The sequence below is a fragment of the Rhea pennata genome, chromosome 1 (genome assembly GCF_028389875.1).
Source record: "Rhea pennata isolate bPtePen1 chromosome 1, bPtePen1.pri, whole genome shotgun sequence".
In the NCBI taxonomy this organism is placed as follows: Eukaryota; Metazoa; Chordata; class Aves; order Rheiformes; family Rheidae; genus Rhea; species Rhea pennata.
The window spans coordinates 122252534-122280533 of record NC_084663.1 but is presented as its reverse complement, the minus strand read 5'-3'; the positions used below and the strand labels follow the sequence as shown (position 1 = coordinate 122280533).

The following is a 28000-nucleotide window of genomic DNA, read 5'->3' as shown; positions in this document are numbered from 1 at the left end:
CTCAAAATACACAGTCCACAAAGAAGATGGTTTATTGGCCTAGATTAAATTTTCTAATGTTTAGATGCCATATTTGTATTAACAATGCTGTTGCAGATGTACATAAAGTAACACATGGATTTTTTTCTGCCTGTAATTAAATCTAAGCACAGGAAATAAAAGACAAAAAAAAAAAAAAAAAAAAGACATTTGATGCTTTCCAAGTTACAAAGCTTTAACAGACTATAAAAGATTTCGCATACCCCTTATTTTTAAATATAATGTTAACCTTTTTCTTTGCAAGGAAATGATCTTGTGCTTTTGAATTCTCTTGAAGCTATAAAGAATTAGAGCTGGGGAAGTACAAAGTTGATCAGATTAATAACAAAAATGCAGAGACACACCCATTACAAAACACTGTCCTTTAAAAGATATGCCACATCAACTCTACCCTTAATTTAACTCTGAACATGATCGGCAGCTACAGAGTTGTAATAAAATCATGAAAAAAAACAAACAAGAAAACCTGTGGAGTGACATTAAACCAGTTAGATTAGCTTTACTTTTTTTCCTATAGATACTTCTCTCCTTACAGCGCCATGATGTCTGTATACTAGGTATCCCAGATGTTGCATTTATTTCTCCTTTTTTTGTCTTCAATGTTTGTTGGAATTTTCAATACCCAAATGTCCTGGGTAATTTACTCAATTTATTCCAACAATGCAGATTAAACTGCATTGACAATGTTGGGTTTCTGTTTTTAATGTTGTCCTGAATGAAATTCCAGACACCACTGAAGACAATACACACTACTCATGCATATTTACAAAATATTCCATCAGGATCATGGCACAGACATAGTATTCATGAATCCTCAAAAGCAATCACACCACTAAAATTTTAGTTAAACACTGACTGCCATTTCTGCCTGCTCCATTTAGCACTGTGGGTGACAAAATATTTGGACAAGTAACAGATCAAAGGATCCAGAGCCAATTAAAAAAGATCCAGACAGCCATTTAAATACATTTCCATTGCAGGTTATTAAAAAACAAAACAAACAAACAAAAAAAAAAAACCCCAAACCAACCCCACTGCATTCCTGATACTGGACTTCTCTATGCACACCAGATCCTCCTACTGATTGTTTGCGTCTATATCCTGGAAGAATACTGCATTTTCAACATAACACATTAACAGCCATGCACATACAAATGCTTTTATGCATATTTCATGAGAAACTTCTTACCTACAATATAAGATAAACAGTACAACATATTGAACAGTCCTTGTTAAATCCTACTCACCATTTTGTCAGAAAAACCATTATGATAATATACAATGAGACTTTTTTAAAAAAATAACAGTAATTGCTCAAACAGCAAATATTACTAATTTTATCAGATGTATTCTCCAGAGTTCTTTACTGATCAGTCAAATCAATACAAACTGAAACAAAATCTACTGAAATTCAGTCCTTCATTTTGAATGAGCAATGATAACGGCAAAATTAATTTTTAACACTCTCATGGCAGTTAAGCAAGCCAAGGACTGTCGTGAACTCAGAAGAACCGTCATGGATTAGAACTGAGCAACTGATACAGTTAGCAATCTGCAAGCACACAAGTATTTTGAAGAGATGTATAGATCTGCAGCAAAGCCAATGTTTTATTGGCATAAGCAAGTCTCAAGTACCTCCTACACCATATCAGAAAAGATTTTGTTTACATCTGCTCTTCCCTTCCTCACTGTTCCCGCTTGGAATATATTAATGGTCTTTATAGCACATCTTGCTTCTTTGGTAAAGAAGCAAATTAAAAACAAACTATGCACAGCAGTAATAAAATATCCAAATAAAAACTTAATACAAGGAAGTGTTACAGAAAGAATTCTTCTGGTTTTACATCAAAAGCAAAATCAAGCTGTTTGGGCTGTGAAGTTTTACCCTGTATTTAGAGACACCTAAGCTTTCTGAGAGATGCACATCCTAACCAACGCTGAACTACACTGATCTAGCTCATTTTACTACAATCAGAGGTTCATTCAGAGGTGAATGAGATCTGAACTCTGGAAAATGTGATGATACCAGCTGCTTAAAAGAAAAAAAAAAAAGAAAAAAAAAGGATTCTTGTGAGACCTTTAGGAAAACCAGCAAGGAGGAAAGGGCAAGGGCAAAAGACCTACTGGAAATATCAAAGATTTCCCCCATATGAGTGTAACTTCAGTTACAGTATAGAGAGCAAGCCAGCTTACATTTTAACAAGTGTAAGTCAGCTTTGGCACTTGCATTGCTAAGAATAATGTGGTGTGCGCGTTCTCAACCAGCAGGCAACTAACCATGAATGTTTATTTGTATCAGTGATCACCTGAGCAGCTAGGCACTTCTTATCCCAGGAAATGTTTCCTTACTATCTGTAGAATTACCCAAGTTCAGCTGTGCTTAAACTGAGACACTAGGTAATCACTATTTTGAGAAGATGAATAAACAGGATGCCAAGGGTGATGTGGGAAAAATGATGGGGTAAAGTTTTAAAATACATGAACAACTATTAAGTTTAAAATCTACGTTGTCTTCTTTCTTTTTAATATCCATGCTATGAAAGACAGTTAAACAGCATGAATTGCAAGTTTTCATAAACTGGCTCAAAAAATCCCCAGAACAATCTAACCCTGAAAATTCTTTAATTAAATGAATAAGTCTTTTGAGAATGAAATGGACAGAGACCATACCTTTTGTGGACCAAACCTGAGCAGAGATTGGATTATGATTCTTTTCTTTTGCTTCTTTTTTTTTTTTTTTTAGACAAAACAAGTATTTCAACATACAGCTGAAGTGGTGTCAAAATAGCAGTGTACCTGCTATAGTCAAAATACCAGGTCACAATCGGAACCTTGTATATACAATCCATATTAACTTAAAAAAAATAAAAAAGTTCAAAATACCTCCAGAGAATATTCTAGGTTAGAGAAATGTCCTGTACAAAAGTAGGCCACTTCTGTTGGTTTAAAAGAAGTCCATAGCAGTTGGTCTCTTCTTAGCTGGCAGAGTAAACAGTTTTTTCATTTGAGGCTCTCCTGCTGGGGTACCTGCAGGTGACTTCAGCACTCCATGAGGGGGTTTCTGCTCAGGATTAAAAGCCACACGGGAAGGTCCTTGTGGGCTCACTAAGATACTTTTGTCAGTCTTTTTAAATTCTGTTGAAAAACAAGCAAACAAGTTAAAGAAATACAATTCCTGGAATAATTGGGCCCATCAGTGAATCGTGGAATTGCCCAAACTAGGAAATCTGCCTTGGATCTGTGTGCATCGCTAATGATCAGAAACCTAAAATATTGAGGAAGAATGGGTATGAGGTGGAAAAAACAAAACAAAAAAACAAACAAGAACAAAAAACAACCAACCAAAAACTCTCTCAGCACAGCCCCTTTGCAATTGGAGTCTGCTGCAACCACAGAGGCGGTGAATCATTCCCCTAGGTATCACAGACCACGGAGACTCCTGGCCTGCTCCTCAGAAACAAGTGTTCTAGGTATCCTGAGCAGTAGCATCACACTTTCTTTTGAAAGATGATGATGAATAAGAAGCAGCTCAATTCTTATTGGTAAACACCATGGTTCTAGAGGCTCATGATTATCAGCTCTGCTAGCACAGGGGTACTTTTGTTCTCTTTAAGTTATGTGTTATGTTAATGTAAGTACATACATATATTAAAAACCTGCTACTCTCTATTTGAATATGGCCTATAGCACACCTCAGAGAGAAAAAAATAACTAAATGCATAAAAAGTAAATAAATGCCTTGCTCCACAGCACAGAAGTTTAACAGGGAAAACACTATCTGCATACACATGGGATCCAGAGTGGGACTGATATTTATTTATGCATTACTATCATAAATCAAAGGCAGTCAAGATAAAACTGGAATTTTACTATGATATAGCCAGAGATCATCATCACATGTGACATCACTACATGGTCACCTTTATGGTGGGAAGGAGAACTGAGCAGTGAAGAATGTGAAATGCGCATTTCTCTAAAAGGCATCCTGCAGAACAAGAGGCACAGGATGGAGAGTTTGAAAACACAATGAAACAGAACGACAATCCATAAGGCTCCATCTGTGAGTCAATAAAGCAAAACCCTGGAAGTGTGTAAACCTCGCTTTTGGAAAGAATGTCCTAAACTTCAGCGTCTCCCCTGGACTGGGGCTTGGGGGTGGTTTCTAAACTATATACAAATATCATGACAAAAAGGGGATCAGAATCATTCTGTTTTAGACAGATGGAGAGTACGAGTGTGTGTGAGTGTATACAGCTTCCCCCTTCCTCATGTTATGAGAGAGTGTGCGAAGACATGCAGATGTGACTCACCAGCAGTCATGTTTTTATTCAGGCCAAAGGTGACCTTTTTGGAGCCCGACGATTGCAACTTACTCAACTATGAAGCAAAATAAAGACAGTAAATAAAGTTAGATTTCTGCAGCAATACTACAAGTTTTTACCCCATCAAAATTGATGTAAAGCAGCCTAATTTTCTCCATTTGATCTAGAAGTCCCCTCCAAGCTTTTAGTGTTGACATACTGGCCCTTTCAAAAGGAAAGGCAGCACTGTCTTTCTAGCTAAAAGCAAACACATTCTATTTGTAGAGAAATCACATACTTTTCCTAAGGTTATTTTGTCATTTGACAACAACCAAGAAAATATTAGTGTGTTAAATACACTGGCCCCACTGCACTCATGCCTCAAAGTGCAAAGAAGGGTTGGAAAGGTATTATATGTTAGGAAAGTTTAGAAAAGGGGGTAGTCTTTTGAAAGATCTATACTGTTACTAGTCTCCACAAATGGGACGAAATGGAAGCTCAAAGTCCCTTAGTAGGGCTGAATCTTTTAATCCTTTTGTTTTTTTGTGAAATAAGCAGTTTCAGAATGGCGTCCCTTCAACAAAAATGTATATTTAAAAGGAGAAGAGGGTGAGAGGAGATTTTAAAGATCTCTCCAGCCTATTTTCTGATATGCTGGAGGCATGTGTGACTGTTTTCAAGGAAGTGCAACAGCATTTCCAGTTTTACTTGTCCATGTTAGGAGACTAGCAGAGAGTGAAAAAGAGAGCATGAGTGAGGCTATGCAGCCAGTTACAGCAGAAAAGAGGTCAGCAGCCAGACTCTGCCCAGGCCCACAGGTGTAAACTTTCAACTGCCATCTAGGGGATCACATTACCTGCATGGAGGCCCTGGTGGAAGAGATGGTGCCTTTGGCTTTCCTGAAGAACACTGGCTTTGGTAAAGTTGATTTTTCAAATTTCACAAAGTCGCTCCCTGCTTTTGCTTTCTTTTTCTTTAATGGTAATAGAGTAGTGCTGGTTTCCTGTAAAGGAAGAAAGGAAAGAAGTCTTCTCAGTACAAAGTACAGTAGCTAGCTATACACAGTACAACAAAGGAAGCTCAGAGCTTATCATCCATGGCCTCACCACAGCTGAGAACTAGCTGTTTCTCACATGTGCTAATCTCCATGGTTGAGTTTTAGGAATTAATTTTGCAGTTAGCATGATTGAAATCACATATTTATTTTTCTTCCTATTTCAGCACATTTATTCCTGTCCTGGAATAGGAAGGCCTCGCAAAATAAGGAAGGAGGAGCTTGTAGAACATTGCATGGCCGATCAAGAGGGCAAACAGCTGTTTTTCTCCTGTGCATGAGGCTGCCTTATAATCACCCCCCGCTCTCCTGCATGCAAGCGCTGATGTTTCTTTTCTTGCCTTTAGGCAAGATCTCTTCTGCAATACCTCCAGATGGATAAGACAGGTAACAAATCCAGCTGTAGACTGGGAAGGAGACTTTTAAAAAGTTGCGAGAATATGAGGTCTGTGTATACTTTCAGAAAACAAGCTAACGCACACTGCTACCAGTTTGCTGCCCTGTCCTCAGATTCATACCGACTATTGCATCGTCATTTAGAGCAATTCTTTTCCTCAGTCCAAGACAATTCTCAGGACCTGTACTGGCAATGCAAGTAATGAAATACACTACTCCAGAGCTTAGGGCCTGTGGTCCCTCAGATGTCTGTACACTAGAGTGAAGGGAAGCTCATCTACACTTTACAGCAATCTACAGATGAGAAATTCCTAAAGCAGCCTGCTTTAGTCATGCTTTGGAAAATATCCAGGGTATACATATTCTTTCAATTTGAAAATCACTCCTACTTTAAATAAAACACAAGTCTTTTAGCTTCCTTAGCATAGCCTGAGTTCTGGAGATAAATGTGTAATAATGCTGAACATGTCTGATTTTAATCCTCCTCAATATCTAAAGCTAATTCTTTGGGTGGGTGTGTTGTCTTGTGAAATTCAGAACCAAAACAGGCCCCACATGTTTTCTGGACAAGAGACCAACAGTACGTAACTAAAACTAAGAAATAAAACAAACATATTATTTCTCAAACAATGAAAAATTAGCAAAGCCTAATTTTCTCCATATTCGTATCTTTAACCTCTAGCCTGCTCACTTCTTCCTACACTAATACTCTCATTCTCGTTCTGACTCCAATAACTTCCAGCTTTTTCTCCTTGTCCCCAACACATACGCATACACACAGACATGCACACAAATACACAGCTCCCTGGACTGGGCCAGAGGCAGCAAGTGCTGTGATGTCTTTGAAGCTGCACCTAGAAAGACCGGTCAATTAGTCTATGTGCTTACTGGCCAGTCAGTCAGTAGATAACTGTTGTGGTCATGCAGCAGCCCTTCCCTCAGTGGCTACGCTAATTTGTGCCAGCAACTGATTTGCCACAAAGCTTGAAGGAACCTGATCTTGAATCTAACAAAGATCTTTGTAAAACTTGATTGGAACCGGCCAACAGGTTCAAACAGGGATGTGGGTGGCATAATCATGATTTCTCAGAAAGAGAGCTTTTACAAATAAAGAAGAGATATGCAACATGGGATATTTGGTCAACAGGAGGCAAAACTAACAGTTCACACTTCAGAAGCTCTGTAGCGAGAAAAAGGCTATTTGCTTACTGGGGAGTGGGAAATGTTTCGGGTTTCTCCCTCTCAGTGCTTTATCATCAAAAATTAGAAAATGACAAAATTATTTTAATATCTGAGTAATGTTTCAGAATGCATTTTTCAGCCTTGGAGGATGGAGTGGTTATATCAAGTTAATATAAGTCTGCACTACTTAATTAGGTTTTAAACCTAAGTCAAACAGAGGTGAGTTGATTGGCTGCTTATATGCAGTTATTTTTGCTACCTGACTTTTCAGTCAGAGGAAGATTGAGATGTTTTGTACGCAGCACTTCATTTATGGTTTATGAAATTTCTTTCCACCAACCTGAAAATGTCAGCAAAACTTCCAAGAATAACTGATTCCCTAAACTTTTTACAGTAGTTACTTACACCAAAAACGTACAATTAAAAATTTCAGTGGCAGGAGAGTGAAGAACCCCTGCACTCTATCTCAGCCACTCTATCAAAATACACTGTGCAAAATATTTTCTGGATATGCAAATTGCTGAGCAAAACTAAGCTGCTGCTTCTCATTGCCAAGAAGAAAATGGTTATGGTAGGTAGGCAGAGGAAAAACATAAACTTGCTCCCAAACTTCAAGACATGTAGATTTATGAAAAACACTACAATCAGAGCTTCCTAACAGAAAAATGCTGTCCTTCTAAGAACTTCGAGCATTCATAAAAGGAGGATACAACCACTGAAGGTCACTATACCATATTCTTTCTTCCCTCTTCACCCAACTACTTCCCCTCAGACAGCACTAATAGTTCCCTTATGATGGAGAAATGAGCTAATGAGAGAAAACACTATTTAAATCAGAGAGTAATTTCACAAGACACTTATACTAATCTAAGTCTGCCTTGCTGCTAAAAAGGAGCAGCTGATGGGAATCTTCTCATCCCATCCTTCCTCCACATTCCCTTGTGAACACATACTGAGCTCAGAGACCTAATACAAATGAACAATTAAACCAGGAAAGCAAGAAATCTACACCCTAACCACAGTTTCAGCTAAGTTCTTTTGGCTGAGCAGCTGGCACATGCACAGGACGGTGTAGAAATGTGGCTTTGGGCATGAATTTCTGGGGAGCTGAGAATCCATTTTTCTAGTGACAGTGCAGAATAACACCTGTACATAATCAGCTCATGAAGTCCCATACTTACAAAGCTAAAGCCAAATTTGAAAACTGATCTGGTAGTCCATAAGGAAAGCAGACAAAAAATCAGATCTAACTACTTACCCCCTTTCTTTGTTTCTTGCATGCAGTCTCAAGATTTCCGTTGGCTTCGACAGAGCTTAGTATCTCTTCTATTTTTCTCTTCTTTTTTAGGGTTGTTGCTTTCTGGCTGGAGACCTTGGTCCCCTCTAAACCACCTAGTTTTGTTTTTTTCTTCAATTTGACTTTTCTGCAGGGTGCAGATTCAGAGTTTGCCTCTCCTGACAGGGTCCCCAGCAAGCTCTCCTTGTCAGATTTTACGTCAGTCTGCTGCAGTAGGGCATCACCATTCATTAAGACAGTCCCCAATTTCTGTTTCTTTTTCACAACGTTAGGAGTTAACGGTGTGACAGATGGGCTGGCATCCTCTGCCTCACCGCCATTAGCTGTTCCATTTTGACACACTGGCTTTACAGAAACATTTTGTGCTTTTGCATCCATTTTCTTCAACTGAATCTTTTTATTTTGTTCTGTGTCAGTCAGACCATCCTGCTCAGAGATACTACAATCGCCTCCGGTCTCAGTTGCTATGTTTCTGGTCACGTTTGCCTCATTTACTAGGGGTTTCTTTTTCTTCATTCTCTTGCTATTTTCTGGCACCCTTCCCCAGTTGGAAACGTTAGATCCAGATGTTTCAGTTATCCCCTCCTCACAATTTCCATCAGCTGGGCTAGAATCAGCACTTGGACTATTCCTCTTTTTCCTTTTTTTTCTTTTCTTCCGAGGAACTGGTGCCTCCTTTGCACTTGATGTTTCTTGTTCATCCTTCTCTGAATGCACTGCAAAAAGAACATGTAATACAGATGCAAAAGACAAAGATATTTGCAGTGTTCAGTTTATTCTAGTTTTTTTTTTCTTTTAAAGAAAGTAAATGTACCATTTTCCTACTATCAGCCAGTGCAACAGCTTTAGTACCACAGCTAGTAAGAACTTTGCATTCCCCCCAAAACCTTGGCCTAACTCGTGTTTTGCTTACCTTGTCGCAGCTGGTATCTAAGCCACTTACCCCCTGCAGTAGCCTTATTTTGTACAGCAATACTGCTACAAAAAGCTATTCCTACCAACTTCTTAAGTCAATCAAAAGAGCAACTTAGGAGCTCAATAGTTTTGTGACATATTTTGGGTATCACTGGGTTCATGCCGTGTCAGTAAAAGCCACGATGCTAGATACCCTTACACTTGCTTCTCAGTAACTCTTTGAGTCACCTTTCCAGAAAGGCTCCCAAATTCTTATTTTGTAACAGCCACTCTATTTTAAGGAGACTGACACATTTCTGTTTACCTAGAGCAAATGTAACTGCTTGATGGGGTAATGCAAACATCTGCTTCCAATTCTGCCTTTGACTGTCGTTTCTGAGGCGATTCTTGCCTCAAAGTCAGTGATAAAATTCCCATCACTTTCAAAGAGACCTTAACATCACATTTAACCTTCACTGTTATGTGACACAAAGCAGCACATCCTGAATAACAGGTTATGCTTTCTTTAAAAGTTGACATCCGATACATTGCCAAATTACACAAACGGTTGCAGACCACCTCTCTTGAAAGACTGGTCTTGTCTTACCTTCTACTTTTTCCAACTTGTTTTTCTCTAAAGGCTTGACAGTTTTTTTCTTTCGCCTTCCCCTACTAAACGTATCATCATCTTCATCTGTAGAAACATCTTCAGGAATATCTTGGGGGAAGATTCCTGTTGAGGAGAAAGAATAGAATATCTGAAAAACAACCATATTTTCCATGTTGCTGTTCATATATGGCACAACTCCCAGAAAAAAAAAATCAACTCCCTTTTCAACCCAGTAGAAACTAATATGAGTAATTCCTATTTTTGAGTAAAAGCAGTTATCTCTCATTTAAGGGCAAAATACAGGGTAGCTTGAATTTTGAAGGGAATCTGACCGTCCTCAAAAAACATGCAAGATGTGTCTTAATGAGGTTTGGAAAAAAGCTCCCAATATCCTTAAAACACATGTTAAAAGAACAAACAACAGAAGATTTGTAATACACATCGTAAGCAGAGCATTATCTATCCTCTAACAGAAAGAAACTATTGTGTCTGTATGCTGCTCAGTCCTTACCTTCCGCTAAGTCCTGGAACCTGGAGGTAAGGCAGGAGAGAGAAAAGAAAAAAATAAAACAGTATTACTGTGTTAGAACCAATCATAACACTAGCAGCACAGTACTGTACTACTTATACTTTTGCTAAAATAGGAAAAATACATTTTACGCAGGAAGTTATAAGTTCAATCCAGGAGAAAGCTGCCTCAAAAACCTCAATCCAAACCACTAGAACACACTTGAGAAAAGAGCAGTTTAACACTTTACCATATCTGCAACTTGCACCCCACACAGCCTAAGACTGCATCCTGAGGTACAAATCTACCCACTGCAGAGGTACCTGAGCTAGCTGCAGTATCTAGTATCAGTAAGCTACCAATAGTATCACAGGCTAAAGATACCATATGCACCCTATCCAGGGCTGCGAGATAAGTTTGCCCCAATGTCTCCTGTACTTGAGCTAGCTAGCAGTCATTATGCACCACATAGTTCCTTGCTTCTGCGGAAGGCAGCAAGCATGGCTCGCCTGTTGAAGATGTAGAAATTGGTTTATTTTTAAACATTTGTAAGTTGATAGGACAAAATGGTTCTCAGCGTATGGAACAAAACTAAAATCGGCATTGTTTCTAGAATTCCACAGAAGTTACCCCTATCATATCTGTAAACATCTGGGATAGACAGCTTGTTCTCACAGGGAATACTTACTTTTAAGCAAACATACTGGATATAATATTTGGAACAGGACCAGAAAGCTTCTCTCAAACTTCCTGACATTACCAGGACAAGAGAGAGCGAGCAGAAAATGAAGTCAAAGCTGTTTAGGACAAGCCAGCACATGCAAGGTGTATTTCAAAAGAACTCACTTTTTGACCAGCTTGTACAGACGCTTTCTGTTAAAGGCAGGTGTATCTTTCTTGCTTGCCAATTCAAAGAGTTTGTCAGCAAGAGCTTTATAATCAAACTGTTGGAGGAAAGTATGATATGGCTTTTCTTAGTTAGCTTATCATGCAAGATAATGCAATACAACTGATTTTATAAATATCCCAAGTAGTATATGGATTTTGATAATTTTACTTCCTTTAAACCCGACATACTTGCTTTCTGCCAGAACTTACATCCCTTTAACACACATTTACTGACTTCTACAGACGATTACTTCATTTAACAGAACAATGGACTTCAGTATCACTTTTCCAAACATTCGTAGCTTGAACTGTAATTCACCAGAGAAGCCAGCCAACATCAAATCTCCTCCAAATATTTACTTAAATGTCAAATTTAAATATATCATGACCTAATTCTTGCTTAGAAGCTATACATGAAACATGAAGCATATCTGCTTGAATATGTTTGCTCAGTGGATCTTTCAAAAAAACAATCCACTGCACTGTTAAGTGAATCCAGAAGATATAAGTTACAATGTGTTGCCTTCTCTCTTATGCATGCCATCAACCAGTACTTTTGCTGTTATTGTGAAGAAAACTTATGCTGACTGCTGGCCACTGAGAGCATGATTTGGCTTTTATCATACATTTTTGAACTTCTTGAAATAGGAAGGGATGGGTCGGGGGGGGGGAAATAAATGGTATAGGGGAAGAAAGAAGAAATCAGAAATCAGAATTTAGACAGGAATTTATTTTCTTATAAACTACTCACAAGAAACATATCACATAAATATCACATTATAAGAAGGCAGAAGTTTCACTACGATATTTCATAGTTTTATTTATCTTATTGTCTGATTAACACCACTTATTTCTGTATCTCACGAAAGGGACAGAAAAAAGGAAGAGAGAGAACACCATTAGCAAAGAAAAGCCACCAACCTGAAGAACAGGCCCAATACCGTCATCAGCATTTTCATAAACATCCTCCGAATTTTCAGAGCTCTGTGCCGATTTTCTTGATGAACTTCTGTCTATTATAAAAAAAAAAAGAAACTAATTTTAATGTTGAGTTCGCAAGAACAGAGATGACACTATTCTCTAATAGACAGAACATCAAGTACGTTTTTCTTTATGTTATCTCTGGAGGCTAATTTATGCCATAATTAAACTGAGAACAATTTTCAGGGCTGTTATCCAATACACAACGGCGGCATTATCTGGGGGTCTCCGAAATAACTGCATCTGTGCCAGAGTATATCAGGATTCATACCCCTCCCAGCCAGCCCATTTTTCTACTCTGTCAGGAAGCCAAAAACACGTGCTTTTTAAAGTCCTGGATATCTGAGACCAAAAGCCAAACCGGTTTATCTAACACTGCTACAGAAAGCAGATATTGTCTGGTTTTATACAGACCACTATGATTTCTGTAACACATTCTTCTGAACTTGCTTTGTGTAAACACACTTGAGGGGGAAAAGGAAAAAACATAATTGTTCCTAAACTAACTTCAACATTGTTCCTAAACTAACTTGAACATGTGCTTTGCTAGTTCAAAGCAGAAACTTTTTTCTTTTTCTTTTTTAAAAAGAGAACAGATTTTGAATCCCGCCCAACAGAAACAAAGATATTTAAAAAGACCCTGTTCATTTTCTTTTAGTTCCTCCTCACCTTTTGTTTTAAGCACTTCTTCATTTCCCTGTTCATCTTCTTCAGACAGATCCTCCTCGTCACTGCTGCTACGCAATTCTTTCATTAGATCCTCAATGGCATAGGGTGACTGATCCACAATGACCTCAAAGATACCACTGGCTACGGCGTGCATCACGCGATGACTGTATTATAGGAGAACGGGGATGAGAGTGGAAAGGAAGAAACATATACATCTTCCCTCTTCACATTTAATAACTGGATGTCTCAGGACACAGGGAAAGAAGGAAGGAAGGGGAAGAGTATCTAGTTTTCCAGATGAGGAAAGTGAACTTGTTACTTTCTATACAACAGTCCTTTAAATCTAAATAATCACTGCTGAGCAGTGGTTCTGCCCAGGTTCCCCTCTTACATTTCACTGTGTTTATAGGCGGCTCTGAATTACAGCTGAAATAACAGAGACATTGACTAGCTCAGCTGTTCTGTATGTGTTAAAAAAAATAGAGACTAAATCAACAGAGGTTAACAAGATTCTTATAAGTCTACAAAATTTATCTACAGCTTTGATAAACAAAAGTTATCTTCAATGATTGTTCAGACAGAGGAAGTGGGAGGTTCTAAGAACTACATTATGATATTGTACTATGGCTTTTCTTTCAAAATCCATTTATTGTCACATGGAGAGGTATATGCAAAACTTCTTAATTCTTAAGAATATTTACCCTTTCACTAAACTTACTCCTTTGATTTGGAAGCAATTTTGCAGAAAGGTTCAATGAACTTTAGATTCTGGTCAGCTGTGAGCTGTATGATTAGAAAGAAAAAAAACAGTGAGTATTACAAGTCCACTCAAATTCCTTGAAGATTTGGTGTAAGGGGATCTTCTCAAAGAAGTTACATCAACATCTTGCAGCATGCTGTCTCATTCCAGCTGATCTAAGTATCCAGTGACTTCTGCTTACCACTCTTACTACATCTTCCAGATCTTCCCTAGAAACTTTATAAAAATTCTGACTGTTTTGCAAAATTTAATTTCCTGAGTAAAGAAATATAATGAGACTTCTTATCTCAGAAATGGAAAAGCGAGGCAGAGAAAGCTTAAATAATGTGGTACTCTTTCACAGTGAAGGCCTGTTGCACAGACATGGATAAGACCTGAGTTCCTCTTAATCTGCCAACTTGGAACAAAACATTGTCAGCTATAGTAGTACTAAAGATCCTTTCCTAAACTCAACTTATGAGCATAAGCTAGGATTTCAAAGTAGTCTGGGGCACTAAATTCCCTGGAATGCTCTGAGTGGCTTAGCTGCAGCATAAAACTTCTATTACTACAGGGCTGCACAAGCTATCAGAGTTCCATGTAAGCACATTTCTTTTGTGCAAATATCTTCCCTCCCACAAAAAAAATGCAGGGCAGGACCACTTGCAATAATGACTGCAAAGAATGTAAATACAAAATTGCCAACAGCTCCTGCTAGAAATTTCATCAATTGCTAGGAGATGTGTTGGCAGTCCCACTCTCAGAAACAGCTGGAGAGAAGCAGATGCCTGCATCTAATGTGCGAGCTCACTCTAGTGGAGTAGCAGAAGAAATACACCCTGGAAGAAACATTGACAGCTACAGCAACAGGCTATCAGTTGCTGCAAAACTCTGCAGCACTCTAAGGTCAGCCAAAATTAAGGGCAACTGCTTAATGGAAACAGATAGCAATCCAAAATAGAAGATGACAAATGGCACCAAGATCTTCATATCCGTAAAATAAATACCTGAATGAAGGGTAACTTGCTCAGAGCACAGATATGAAGCAACAATGAACAGATACTGAAAACTCTGAAAGCTTGCTTACTTCCTCTATTTTAGAATCAGTCAAGAGCAGCCTTGATGTCATTTTTTTTAAAGAAAAAAAAAAAGCCACCCACAAAAGCAAAGACTGGCAAATATGTTCACCAAGGGAAAAAGAGTCTGAGCCCTTTATTGAAGCAAACAAATGAGAATGATAAAACCTTTTTCTATTTCCAACCTCAACTTCAATCAGCATACCTGTACTCACGGCCTCATGGGAAAATATCTCACTGTCTAAGCTAAGACATGCACCTAAAAAGCGGACACAGTGTCACAGAAATGAAAGCACAAATTGCAGTAAGTCACTTTCTTCATGTTTAGATAAAGTTAAGTTGTATTTAAAACTGTTAAACATACATGATCTAAAAATTGAGTTCCTTCCAAAATGATGCATGCCACATCTAACATTAATCAGAAGAGAATTATAATGTGTGTTCTAACCTCCTTTGCACCGACTTTAGACAATTCACCCAGGTAGATATCAATGAAATGGAACTTTATCCCACTGGGAGCATTGCTGTCTGGGTCCATAACTTCTTTCATCAGCAGTTCCAGAAATGGTTCAATCAGACTGAAAAAAAAAAAAAAAAAAAAAGGCAAATTTTTCAGTTCAATTGCTCAGGCTCTGTTTGCTTTAAAAAAAGAGTCAAGCCATTCATAGTTTTACTAGTTCTTTAAGATGGCTGTTCACCACCCATAAGAAATAAATAGAAGGTTGACAAACTCATCTACCAATTTTCACATCTTAAAAAAAAAAATCCATCCGCAGCCAGAACTCACTATAGCCTAGATTACTTTGTAATACCAGACAAGCCACTCACAACATCTTCTTAAACTAAGTTGAAGTTGCATGGTTTTAAAATTCACATTTAATTTGTACTAAACTTAATTGCACCATATAGTTGACAGGTAGGCAAAAGGCTTTTACCATTTGAGTAGAGCATTCCTGAAGACATAGCTGTCCCATTTACCCCGATTGGCAGCACCCCTCCACCCTCCCATTTTAAAACATTATTTTCTTTTTGGCACACATCCAGTAGTGAAGTTACAATGTCAATCCTTCTCAAATTCACTTCAACTATGCAGATTTTACCTTTGTCAAAGCACTTTACCCACTGTCCCACAGAACAAAGCAGGTACATTGAAGAATGTATTGAAGGCTAAGTCAGGAGTATAAAAATCAGCATTCCAGTAGCTCAAGCTGAAAGTGACTGAGTCATGCAAACTTAGCATGACTAGAGTTCTGTTCAGTAACTCCTTGTTCACCAATATATCCCTTTGCTGGAACCATGTGGCTCAAAGAGACATACTCTCATTGCTGCATCTAATGTCCTGCAAGTCTAAGCAGCATATGCAACATTTTTTTTCCCTGAGAACTACCCTTATCATCTTTCAGGAAAGCAAAGCTTTGCATATTCCTCACTTCCTCCCCTTACAGTCTGCAAGTGCTCTTGTAATATTGTCCAGAACCAAAAAGTTACCATTCTGAACACTTTTAATTAAAGACTTAAATATCTTCAAAAGTTTAAAAGCAGAACAAGCTTAGAAATAGTACCAGAGCTCTAGACAGAGCAACAAGACTGCAGTTACTTTCTATTTGACAGGATGCAGAAGAGATGCAAACAAAACCACTGACATACAACTAAGAGGAAGACAGTTTACCCTGAAGGAGCATCTCCAATTCTGTCTTATTGGAATACACATCATCATGATTAACCACAGTAAAATACCAAAGTCAAAACTGACCAGAAAAAAAAGCAACACAACCACAAAAAACACTACAGAATCACACAGAACTACAGAATGGTTGAGGTTGAAAGGGACCTCTGGAGACCAACTTGTCCAGAACGTGCACGGTCACCTAAAGCACGTTGCGTAGGATCATGTCCAGGCAGGTTCTGAGTACTTCCAGAAGAGGAGACTCCATAGCTTCTCTGGGCAACCTCTGCCAGTGCTCTGTCACTCTCACAGTAAAGAAGTTTTTCTTTATATTCAGGTGGAACTTCCTGTGTTTCAGTTTGTGCCCATTGCCTCTTGTCCTGCTGCTGGGCATCACGGAAAATAGTTCAGCCTCATCCTCTTGACACCCTCCCTTAAGGTATTTGCAGACACTGATACAATCCCTTCTCATTTTTCTCTTCTCCAGGCTAAACAGGCCCAGCTCTTGCAGCCTTTTCTCATGAGAGAGATGCTCCAGTCCTCTTAATCATATTCATAGCCCTGTGCTGGACTCTCTCCAGTAGCTCCACGTCTCTCTTGTACCAAGGAGCCCAGAATTGGACACCACACTCCAGTTGTGGCCTCACCACGACTGAGTAGAGAGGCAGGATCACCTCCTTTGACCTGCTAGCAATGTTCTTCCTAATGCACCCCAGGATAACACTGGCCTTCCTGCCCACAAAGCTGGCTCAGGGTTAACTTGTCCATCAGAACTCCCAGGTCCTTCTCCGTAGAGCTGCTTTCCAGCAGGTCAGCCCCCAGCCTGTACTGGTGCATGGGGTTATTCCTTCTGAGGTGCAGGAACGTGCACTTGCCTTTGCTGAACTTCACGAGGTTCCTCTCTGCTCAACTCTGAGCCTGTCCAGGTCTCTCTGAATGACAGCACAAACTTCTGTGGATCAGACACTCCTCCCAGTTGGGTATCATCCATGAACTCGCTGAGGAGGCACTCTGTCCCTTCATCCAGGTCACTGATGAACAAACTGAACAAGACCAGCCCCAGCACTGACCCTTGGGGGACATCACTAGCTACAGGCCTCCCACTAGACTCTGTGTCGCTGAGCACAACCCTCTGAGCTCTGCCTTTCAGCCAGTTCTCAATCCACCTCACTGTCCACTCCCCTAACCCACACTTCCTGACCTTGCCTAGGAGGATGTTATGGGAGACAGTGCCAAAAGCCTTGCTGAAGTCAAGGTACAGAACATCCACTCCTCTTCCCTCATCTGCCCTGCCAGCCACTCCATCATAGAAAGCTCTCAGACTGGTTTAGCTTGATTTTCCCTTGGTGGATCCATGCTGACAATGCCTGATCACCTTCTTTTTCTCCACATGCTTGGAGATGACATCCAGGGTGAGCTGTTCCATCACCTTTCGAGGAGTGGAGGTGAGGCTGACTGGCCTGTAGCTGCCTGGGTCCTCCTTCTTGCTCGTTTTGAAGACTGGAGTGACACTGGCTTTCTTCCAGTCCTCAGGTACCTCTCTAGTTCTCCACAACCTTTCAAAGATGGTGGAGAGCGGACTGCCAACAACATCTGCCAGCTCCCTCAGTACCCGCGGGTGCAACCCATCAGGGCCCATGGATTTGTGGGTGTCAAGTTTGTTTCAGGGATTCTTAAGTGGGCCCTCCTCCACCGAAGGAAGTCTTCCTTTCTCCAGACTTTTTCTCTTGTCCCCAGAGTCTGAGGTTCCTGAGGACTGGCCTTAGAAGTAAAGACTGATGTGAGGAAGGCATTCAGTAACTCTGCCTTCTCTGTATCCTTTGTCACCAGGGTCCCCACTCCATTCAGCAGCGAGCCCACACTTTCCCAACTCTTCCTTTTGCTACTTGTGTATTTGAAGAATCCCTTCTTGTTGTCCTTGACATCCCTTGCCAGTTAAATCCAAATGGGCCTTAGCCTTCCTCGCTGCATCCCTGCATACTCTAACAATGTTCCCATATTCCTCCCAAGTGGTCTGTCCCATCTTCCATATTCTGTGTACTTCCTTTTTCTGTTTGAGTTTTGCCAGGAACTCCCTGCTCACCCAGCAGGTCTCCTGCTCCCTTTGTTGGACTTCTTTTTTTCTTGGGATGCACTGCTCTTGAGCTTGGAGGAAGTGATATTTGAATATTAACCAGCTCTCTTGGACCGACCCTTCCTTCTATGCCCTAACCCACGGGATTCCTCCAAGTAGGTCCCTGAAGAGGCCAAAGTTTGCTCTCCTGAAGTCCAAGGATATGATCCTGTTTATTATCCTGCTTCCTCCATGCAGGATCCTGAACTCCGCTATTTTGTGGTCACTGCAGCCAAGGCTGCTCAACCTTCACATCTGCCACCAGTCCCTCTTTGTTGGTTAGTACAAGGTCCAGCAGCACACCTCTCCTCATTGCTGCCTCCGCCACCTGTGTCAAGAAGTTATCAGCAATGCTCTGCAGGAGCCTCCTGGACAGTTTGTGCCGAGTTGCGTAGTCCTTCCAGCAAACATCAGGGTGGTTGAAGTCCCCAGTGAGAACCAAGGCCTGTGATTCCTACTTCCAGCTGTCTGTAGAAGGCCTCATCGACTTAACACCCACACCATTGTCACCCATGTTAGTCTGCCCTTTAATCCTTACCACTAAGCTCTCAACTTGCTCTTCACTCATCCCTAGGCAGAGCTCAGTACATTCCAGTTGTTCCCTCACATTAACAGCAACTCCATCACCTCACCTTCTTGGCCTGTCTTTCCTAAAAAGCACTTAGCCACCCACGATAGTATTCCAGTCATGTAAGCTATTCCACTATCCCTGTAACTGCAATAAGATCATGGCCCTGCCACTGCACACAGATCTCTAATTCTTCCTGTTTATTCCCCATGCTACATATATTGGTGTACAGGCATTTCAGAGAGGTAATTGAGCATGCAGGTTTCCCAGGAGGGGTGCAAGAAGATCCTCCACAGTCATGTTCCATACACACTTGTCTGGCTGCATGCACCTGCTGGAGGCATCCTGATTTGAACTGCATTTTGCTGACTACTCTGTCTCTGTAACTCCTCCCTTCCTTCATCTTTCCTACCTTAAAGGCCTCTTTACCAGGCTGGCCAACCTCCCATGCTCATAGAAACCAAAACCTGTTGCCAACACCAGAGCTGCAGCCAGTTGTTAACTTGGAAAAAGCTATCTACTCTTTCTCCTATCCTTCCCCCTCACTGGCAGGATTTAGGAGAAAATGAGCTGGAGTCCCAGACCCTTTATCATCATCATCCCTGGAGCTCTGAAATCCTGTTCGACAGTTTCAAACTAGCCCTTGGTACCACATGAAAGAGCAGCAGCAAAGGTCCTACATGTGGACAGGCCTTGGCAGTCCTGGCTATCTCGTATACATCTCGCATTCACGCCCCTGGCAGGCAACAAACCTCTTTATACAAGAGGTCAGGTTGGCAGATCAGTGTCTCTGTCCCCTACAGCAAAGAGTCACCCACCATAATATTTCCTTTTCTGTATGTTCTGGGATGCAGATTTGCTGTCTAAGCTGTCTACAGATGATATACCACTGTTAGCTCTCCTAGTTAAGTCACTAAGATCTGGCAGTCCCCATTACACATTTGGAGATCTCAGATTTCAAGACTCCTTGGAATACCACATAAGCTCCCACGTTCAGGTTGTGCAAAAATTGCTTTCTCAAATTCCTTGCTGAGAAACACATGCTTCATTACTTAGGTGAATGTAAGAGTTACCAATTGCAGTGTATAATTAATTTAATAAAGTGTAACATCTGCTTTCTTTTTCAAGAAAACAGCATAAGTGATGATCCAGAAAGCAAATAAACCTTCATGTTAAAACTTCTTGACAGCACCATCCATGGGAAAAAAAAGGCATATTAAATGAAAAAAGTATTCAATAAAGGCAAATTGTGCAGCTTCTTTATGGTGCAATTACATTCAAAAAAAATCTACTTACTTTTCATCCCATTTATTTTTTTTCAGCACTTCGAAGGATTGCCTCAAGATCATACGGATTAGCTGCAAATACAAAAGTTATAAAAGTTCATGAAAACAGATAAAAGTTACTGTGACTGTAACATGAATATATTCCTTACTAAAGCTCTTTGTAGCACAAGATAGAAAGTTCCTTACATCATTTTTTTTGACAGACTTGTTCTTCTGCCTGATATGAGACACTGCGAAGCTCAAAAGACAATTATCATATCCTAAGTCAAGTAAAATCAATGACCATCTCTATTATACAGCTTTGTCCCCAATTTCTTCATTAAGTGCTCCCAAATACACAAAAATCACAATTTAAAGAAACTGTAAACAACACCTGACAGATAACAACAATCATTTGCCTAAACAAACTGGAACTTTCACTAAGAGACAGTCATACATAAAATAGCTGCATTAAATTGACTCACAAAACACTTCACTTTTTGAAATACTTGGTTTCTTCCAATACTGAGAAACAAAACACAGCAGTGAATGTACCTGCAATTAACTTCTTTTAAAGAAAAAGATTAACTTGAACTTGTAATTTAAAAAGGCAGGCCTTCTAAGAGTTTTCTCTCATTGGTTTTACTATCTTTTTTAAATGTAGTGTTTCCTATAGGAAGGATTCTGAAAGCTGAGTGTACTACAGCGGATCTTAAGTGGAGAAGTGTTCTGGTTCTGTTGACAATTACTTTATATGAGAGCTACCAAAAAGCTTGCAAACAATCTGATCTAAATAACTGATGATGATGACACAGTATTTATATCAGCAAGGATATTTATGCATGAAATCAGCTTCTTTTCCAAGTTTTCCCTATGGAAAACAATACCACTATGGTATGATGCAAGGCAAACAAAAACAAACAAAAAGAATCACTTGCAGCATGACAAACTAATGAATTTCAGACTTGTGATGGTGAGTGAAAACCTTTAAAACAAGTATGTCTTGCAACGTGTCTTGAAGATAGTTATGTGTCTTTTGTTACAATATATATAAACACATGTACAGACAAAACTGCCTTCCAGCCCACCACCATTATTTATACAATACAAGAAAAGATCAAAAAAAAAAGGGGGGGGGTTAGCATTACCATATAGTACTTATCAAGACGCAGACTGTCTATCCCATTCCATTCACGGTTTATAGTTTGCCAGAAGGTCTGAATGAACAGGTGTTCTGTAAGAGAACCAAAAAGCAAAGCAAAACAAAGGTCATGACCAAATCTGCGTGCCTCACACAAAACTTTCTTTTGCTAATCTAAAAGGACCTCAGGAAAATGTCAGCTTGGAAAAGAGCCACATTTCCCTAATGCATTTTGCCTAGGGACTGGGTTACAGGTATGGCAAGACATGCTTGAGATAGTTGCAAGGGAAGGCTAGTTAGATCTCAGAACAAAGCAGACTGCTAGCTGCAAAACCAAACATAATTATGGGGACAGTTGTAATAACACAAATCATCAAGACTAAGCTTTGTATGTATTTTGTATTACACCTTCACAAGGTAGAGCATGACATCAGTTCAGTTCTGCACTGATTTCACCCGTGCTAGTTTTGGCATTGATTAAGCACTACATTTGAAGCACGATTTGAATACCACAAGCTTAACACCTAAAGAAACAAGGTTGTTTTTGAGTAAGAAGTAGACAGAACAAATAGATCTAGGATCTAGATCGAGATTGGGAAAGTAAGGGGACAAGTTTGCTTTGCCATCCACTCTGCAAAGCCTGAGCTTTATCATACTGGAGATGCAACCCTTACAACAACCAGAAACAAACTGTATCTGAACCAAAGCCTAGATGCTTCATTTAATGCAATCACATGTACTGGTTCAACAATAAGCAAAACAAAACCCCAAAGAATCACCCATATCTGTCTGTCCCTATTCTGGCCCTGTGACAGCGGACTCAAAACCTCCAACCCTAAAAGCTTGTTGGGAAAAAACAGATAACGAAGTAGTACTTACGAGCCTCTGTATTCTGAATTACGTGGATAAGCTGTGAAATATTATTTGCTAGTTCCTCCTAAATGCAAACAAATATAGTTAGTATAGCATGTTTCAGAGCTTGGTCTCCTCAATAAACATACAACCAAAAGCAAGAAATATGAAAATGAGAAAACATCTCCTAAAATTGAAATTATTCTCTGAACAGTTGCTTTAGTACTGTAGCAAACCTTCCACTAGGATTAAGTTAGTTGGAAAAGAAGATTCAAGTATATGAAGCCCTGTTCACTTACCTCTGCACAAATCATCTTTTTGATGGCAGAATAAAAATAAATTATGTAGAGAATAACCCCATGTATTTGAATTTACAAATGAGGTAAAGCTTCAGTGGCACTATTTACATATTGCTTATTTATATGTAGAGCTCGCTTTGGTTTTTATGAGATAAACCTTGTTCAAGCAAAATGGACAAAATTTGAAAACGGATTAAGTGAGGTTACTAAGATTTGGAAAAGTGCTGTACTCTAGAACTTGTATCTTTTGAAGTACAGTGACAAACTGGGAGAGAGCAAAAAGTTGGTAGTAAACGAAGCACTACAAAACTCTGTCCTGATGAAGAAAAGAAAGTGAAAAACTTTCAGAGTCGGCTCACGAAACGAGCATACGTTGCAGGTGCAGTTAAGGGCAATGTGCTATTATTACTTCTGTGCCATCAAAACAATGTGGAAAACAATCTATATTTCAGTCCTGGTTTTGGAAGGTAAATGTCTCATCCTTCCTTTGAAAGACAAATTCCAAACACCAGGCCATTGAGGCTTCTGCTCCTGTGGTGAGGATCACTGAGTTACAGTCACATATCTCATGCATGCCATATCCAAGTGTCAGGGAAAAAAAAAAAAAAGAATTAGACCAAGACTCACTAATGTCTTTTTCATTATTTTAAATTACTATGCCCTCTCAGTATATTCTGGAAGAGACTCACTCAGGCAAATATAAAACCAATTATACCTGTAGCAGAGGTTTATCCTGCATCCACATACAGTAGAACAGTCCCTTCCATATTTTTAGCAGTTCTTCCTGGCTGAAGCCACCTATGGTGCAGAAGAAGTCTGAATAAAAAGAAAAATCCCACATTTCCAGCAACATATTCTCAACCAGTTCTCTCCAATTCCTGCTCTCCTCTCAGTTTTGTTTTACTCTCTTCGGCTGTGAGAAGACTAACCAGAAGGCTACTCTGCATAGCTCAGTGATCCCATCCTTTTAAGCATCTATGCTGTATCATAAGTAACAAAGGTTCTGAAGAAATTACAGATGAGGTGAACACTAGGCAATTCTGATAAATCTCTGCCAGCTCAGCCTTGTTCCCTCTGACATATTTTTAGCACCAAGTCAGAGCATTATTTTTAATGAGGGCAACATATCTAGTTTTACAAGACAGGCCATATGCAACATTGGGATAGTAACTGATTTAACGATGCCTTCCCCCTTCCCCCCACCTTTTTTTTTTGGGGGGGGGGGTGGGAGGAGGGCGGCATGTCTCTACTGCTACTCTTGTTCTTTACTAGGGCATTTTCTGACAATATAAAACTTCTGACAATGAATTAATTTCATTTTGTATTAAATTAAAATGCATAATCAAAGAGTCTACACATCTGTAATGGAAATATTCTCATTACTGTCAGACTTGAGATACAGTATCACCTCAATTTTAACAGCAAATATCTTTTTTAGTATTAAAAATGTAAGAATTCCATTCTTGTCAAAAATTATACATTAGAGAAGAAAAGAACTACATGGAAAAAAAGTTTTATTATCAGTGGCAGCTGCTCAAGAATGTTTTAAGGACTAGAGTATTAATGACGCCAAATACAGTTCTGAGAAGTAAAATTATAGCAGGATATAAAATAGCCACAATAATCTACTAAAGCTATTTTCAAACAATGGCCTGTTGAGTATTTTAAAGTAGTTTCAAGAAAATCATTTTAAAAAGGTAATTGTCTTCAGTAAGCTGAAATTTGCTCCAAGATCAGAGGTCTGCCAATGAAAAAAAAAAAAGATCAAGTACTAAGTCTAAATTGAGTACCTCCTTCTGGGGCTAAGTCACTTGCAAGCAATTTTCACTAATTCATCACTCTATACTCAGACAAAAAAAAATTGTAAACATACGTTGTTTTAACATCTTACAGTCATGCTTAGTTAAAAAAAATGGAAGAAAAACTGGCTAAAGGAAATATGCAAAATGCTACATAGGAAGTAATACGTCCTTTAAGTATTAATTTTAACATTACTAATAAATCTAAGTTGAATTTAATATTAAATATTAAGCAGATTTGATTCACTAATATTTATTGAAATATGAGAATTAATAAAAAATTATTAACAGCTATACGTGCAACACATGTAGAGGAGGGCTTAACTTTCATATACAGCATAACTCTATAGAGGAATCAAGCATTAGGCTCATGTCCAGAAGATGCCAGCTGCTGTCTATAAAGATGTCTGAAGAGGATTTGTTGTCTAGGGAATATAGACTTCCACAGGTTCATTTTTCATACATTGAGGGCTTAAATAAAATAAAAAAATCATTTCCTGGGCAGTCCTTTGTCCAATTGGCAAAGGACACTGATCTAATGTTCTAGGGTAAACTTCTTACCCTAATCACTCAAAAAATATTTTCAAGACTTTATTTTCCTTTTTTCCCTATTTTCTACACCCTGCTGCCACCACCCACACCAAGCAAATAATAATCATTCAAGTGAGGTTATTTTAGAAACTGAACTTATTATATTAGTAACCATACCGTGCAAAACTGAAGGTCCTCTTTAGCTCAAAGCTACCTTGAGAAAGATACTGGTTTTAACACTTGGATTGTGACTCTGTTCCTATCTGGAGCCAGTGAAGGCTTGTACCAGCAATGTGACAACCAACCACTGAAGACATACTATACTAATGCAAGTCTTCTTATCACTCATTTGGGAATTATGCTATTTTGACATTGCTATAGTTAAAACTGCTGCAGCTTTTCCTGCTCTAGATAATCTCCAAGGGGCAGATCTACAATGGCTCATTTCAGTGGAAATAACAATCTTTATGGATCTAGGCCCAAGTAAATGCAGCCCCTTCAGAGAGAAAAATACCTAACAATTTTTCCTACTTTATGAAAGCCCTTCAGTTACTATTCTCTCACCAATATTTACTAATGCCTTAATAAAGATAGAAGAAAATGTGACTTTCCACTTTTCAGCACAGTACAGCTTCTCTTTCAAGGTAAGGATTTTAAGAAAAATGAGCTAACAAGGAAAAAAAAGAAAAAGGAACAAATTAAGTAATAGTATACTCATCCAAGTTCATCTGCACACACAATGGTTTCAGAGCTTCAGTAGTTTTATACTTTCTGCAGGATGTAACTTTCTGCTTAAAATCAAGAAGGCTTTAGCTCTTCAAAGAAGTTTCCCTAACATGATTCATAATGCAAACTTAGCACAGACCATACTGAACAGGTAAGAATGCTTACCAAGGGCCATGAAAAATTTCACTGAGGTGGATGTCAGTGATAACTTTTGAAAGAACAGGTGGAGTTATTGTGTTTTTGACTGTTCACATTAATTTGGGAGCCTCACCTCTGGCAGAATGCTGCATAGAATTAAGTCTGCTAAGTCAAATATTACTTCAAAAAAAAAAAAAAAAAAAAAAAAAAAAAAAAAAAAAAAAAGCCTCTCTCCTGAACATAAGGCTTCTTTATCAAGTCCAAAGAATTTAACCATTGTTCTAATAATATTAGTTTGAATTCTATACAAAAGCAAACAAATTTAGGAGCACTGCAAATTAATCACCCTGGTTTCCTACACATTTGCATTTCATGGTGAGCAGACTCCCATATGCAAAAGGTTCTAACTGACAATTTCCCTGGGGTGGTTTCCCCAATACGTTAGGGCATTAGCTTACACTACAACTTTTTCCCTCAGTTAGGATACCTATAAAGGGACTCTGCTCATTACCTGGCAGATTACTTCCACAAAATTATAGGAATCTGTACTTGAGCTTTACAATGCGATGCACAGAGCACTACTGAATACACAAAAGCCACACCCCTCTTAGGAAGTTTCCAGAGCCAAAAATAGCTGGAAGCTCAGAAACTTCTTGGGATGATTATGATGTACATTTTACTGGTTCTTACTATTTCCTACACATCCCCTAGATTTATAGTTACTGTCAGAAATAGGTAATGGGCTAACTGACCCTCTGGCCTGAGCTAGTACAGCTATTTTAATGTACATTTGCCCCTACCAAATGTGGCTGAGATCAACCAATGAGTCAAATGTTACCTGAAAAGGAAAGATGGAATAGGGAGGAAACAACCTATAGCCCCCAGCAGCCTTACAAGGAATTAACTTGGGTTTGAGCAGGCTTCTAGTCCAGTTTAGTTCTTGGGGTGTCAGGCTGGCTTTCTCAAACTAATGGAGTGTGTACATGTACATCTCAGTACCACATTCCCAAATACTGTGGGAAGATTTACTAGGCCAGACAGAGTGTTCTGCAAATGCATACAACCAGTTCAACTCCATTATTGCATCCAGTTTGCAACGCAGTGAGCTGAAGAATGCAAACCAGAAAGCTCGATCTCTTGGACATCTCCATGCAGTGCTCCCTATCACTGTGAAAGGAGAGTTTACTGATCTGGACCCATGCATTCACACAGAGCTTTGACTGACCTTGTAAGCCTGCTACCGGAGGCTTCCTAATGTGCAGAGTTTTTCAGACTAGCAAGGCCAAGGCCAGCAAGTCTAGCTAGACCCAAGCTGTCCCAGGTCTAAGGCAGTAGCACAGAGCTATGTAAAAGCTAATAAACCCTGTCATAATAAAGCTGTCAATACCAGGGATATGGAGGTAACAGGTAACCCAGATAATCTTAACAAATAACTGAATTTCTTGCGATTAAACAGCCACTGAAACCTTTCTGAGCTTTCCCCAATTCCCTGCAATGCTCCTGAAGCTCGGCTACAAAACCAACAAGTCACTGCCTCACCCCACTCCAAGCATCAGGCCTGTTTCAACCCGGATCGGCTCACTGCATTTACACCCTGTTCCCGTGAACAAGCGGCCTTGAGCTGCGTCGCTCCGCTCCCGGCAACGCGCACGCCGCCACCAACACTACCAACCCCACCCCCCCCCGCCCCCGCCCGCCCGCCAAGGCGGTCCTGCTCGGGCCCGCCCGCGGCCACCGCGGGGAAACCGCGTGTGCGAGGCCCTGAACGTCCCCGCTCTGCTCGCGGAAAACGCCTGCCGTGATAAAATACACGCCTAAAAGTTAACCATAAATAAATAAATAAATACGAAGACTGGCGGCACTGTGTTGAGGAACCAGACCCCGGAAGGCAGGAGGCAGCGTCCGGCCCTCCCTCCACACGTGCTTCCCGCTCCCCCCATGCCGGCAAGTTTCCGACAGGCGCCGCTTCCCCTGCAGCACCGCCGGCAGCGGCAGCGGCCCCGGCTCCGCCTCCGCTCCCCACCGCCCGCAGGCCGGGCCGGGCCGGGCCGAGCCGGGCCCGCCGCCCGCAGGCCGGGCCCTACCGGCCGGGCGCTGCGTCCGGACGCTGATGTAGCTCCTCAGCTTCTTCACGGCGCGGTCGCGGATGCGCTTCTCGTTGGCGGCCAGGCGCTGCGCGAACTGTATCTCGGGCGCCTGCAGCGCGGCGGGAGCCATGGTCCCCGCGCCCAGCCGAGACGCAGGCAGACGCGGCGGCCACCTCCCCTC

At 40.1% G+C, this 28000-nt stretch overlaps 1 protein-coding gene across 1 annotated transcript; it reads right to left on the bottom strand.

Moving 5' to 3' along the window:
* Window positions 1-14: 14 nt before the first annotated feature.
* RRP1B (ribosomal RNA processing 1B) lies at window positions 15-28000 on the bottom strand. Its single transcript, XM_062599375.1, has 16 exons — window positions 27817-28000; window positions 23254-23336; window positions 22267-22324; window positions 21395-21480; window positions 20278-20339; window positions 15083-15212; window positions 13538-13602; window positions 12820-12983; window positions 12091-12182; window positions 11128-11225; window positions 10285-10304; window positions 9771-9896; window positions 8231-8985; window positions 5197-5343; window positions 4350-4416; window positions 15-3174 (listed from the first exon to the last, which is right to left on the bottom strand). The coding sequence occupies exons 1-16, from the start codon at window positions 27947-27949 to the stop codon at window positions 2984-2986; spliced, it is 2277 nt and encodes a 758-aa protein (XP_062455359.1). The 5' UTR covers window positions 27950-28000; the 3' UTR covers window positions 15-2983.

What these genes read in the sequence shown, in the direction of transcription:
- RRP1B (XM_062599375.1), bottom strand. Translation starts at nt 27,949, where the DNA reads ATGGCTCCCGCCGCGCTGCAGGCGCCCGAGATACAGTTCGCGCAGCGC. An exon ending in AAAAATAAATGGGATGAAAA is followed by an intron (nt 15,213 to 20,277) that starts GTAAGTAGATTT and finishes TTTTTTTTTCAG; the next exon opens with TCTGATTGAACCATTTCTGG. An exon ending in ATTGCTTCCAAATCAAAGGA is followed by an intron (nt 12,984 to 13,537) that starts GTAAGTTTAGTG and finishes CCTATAATACAG; the next exon opens with TCATCGCGTGATGCACGCCG.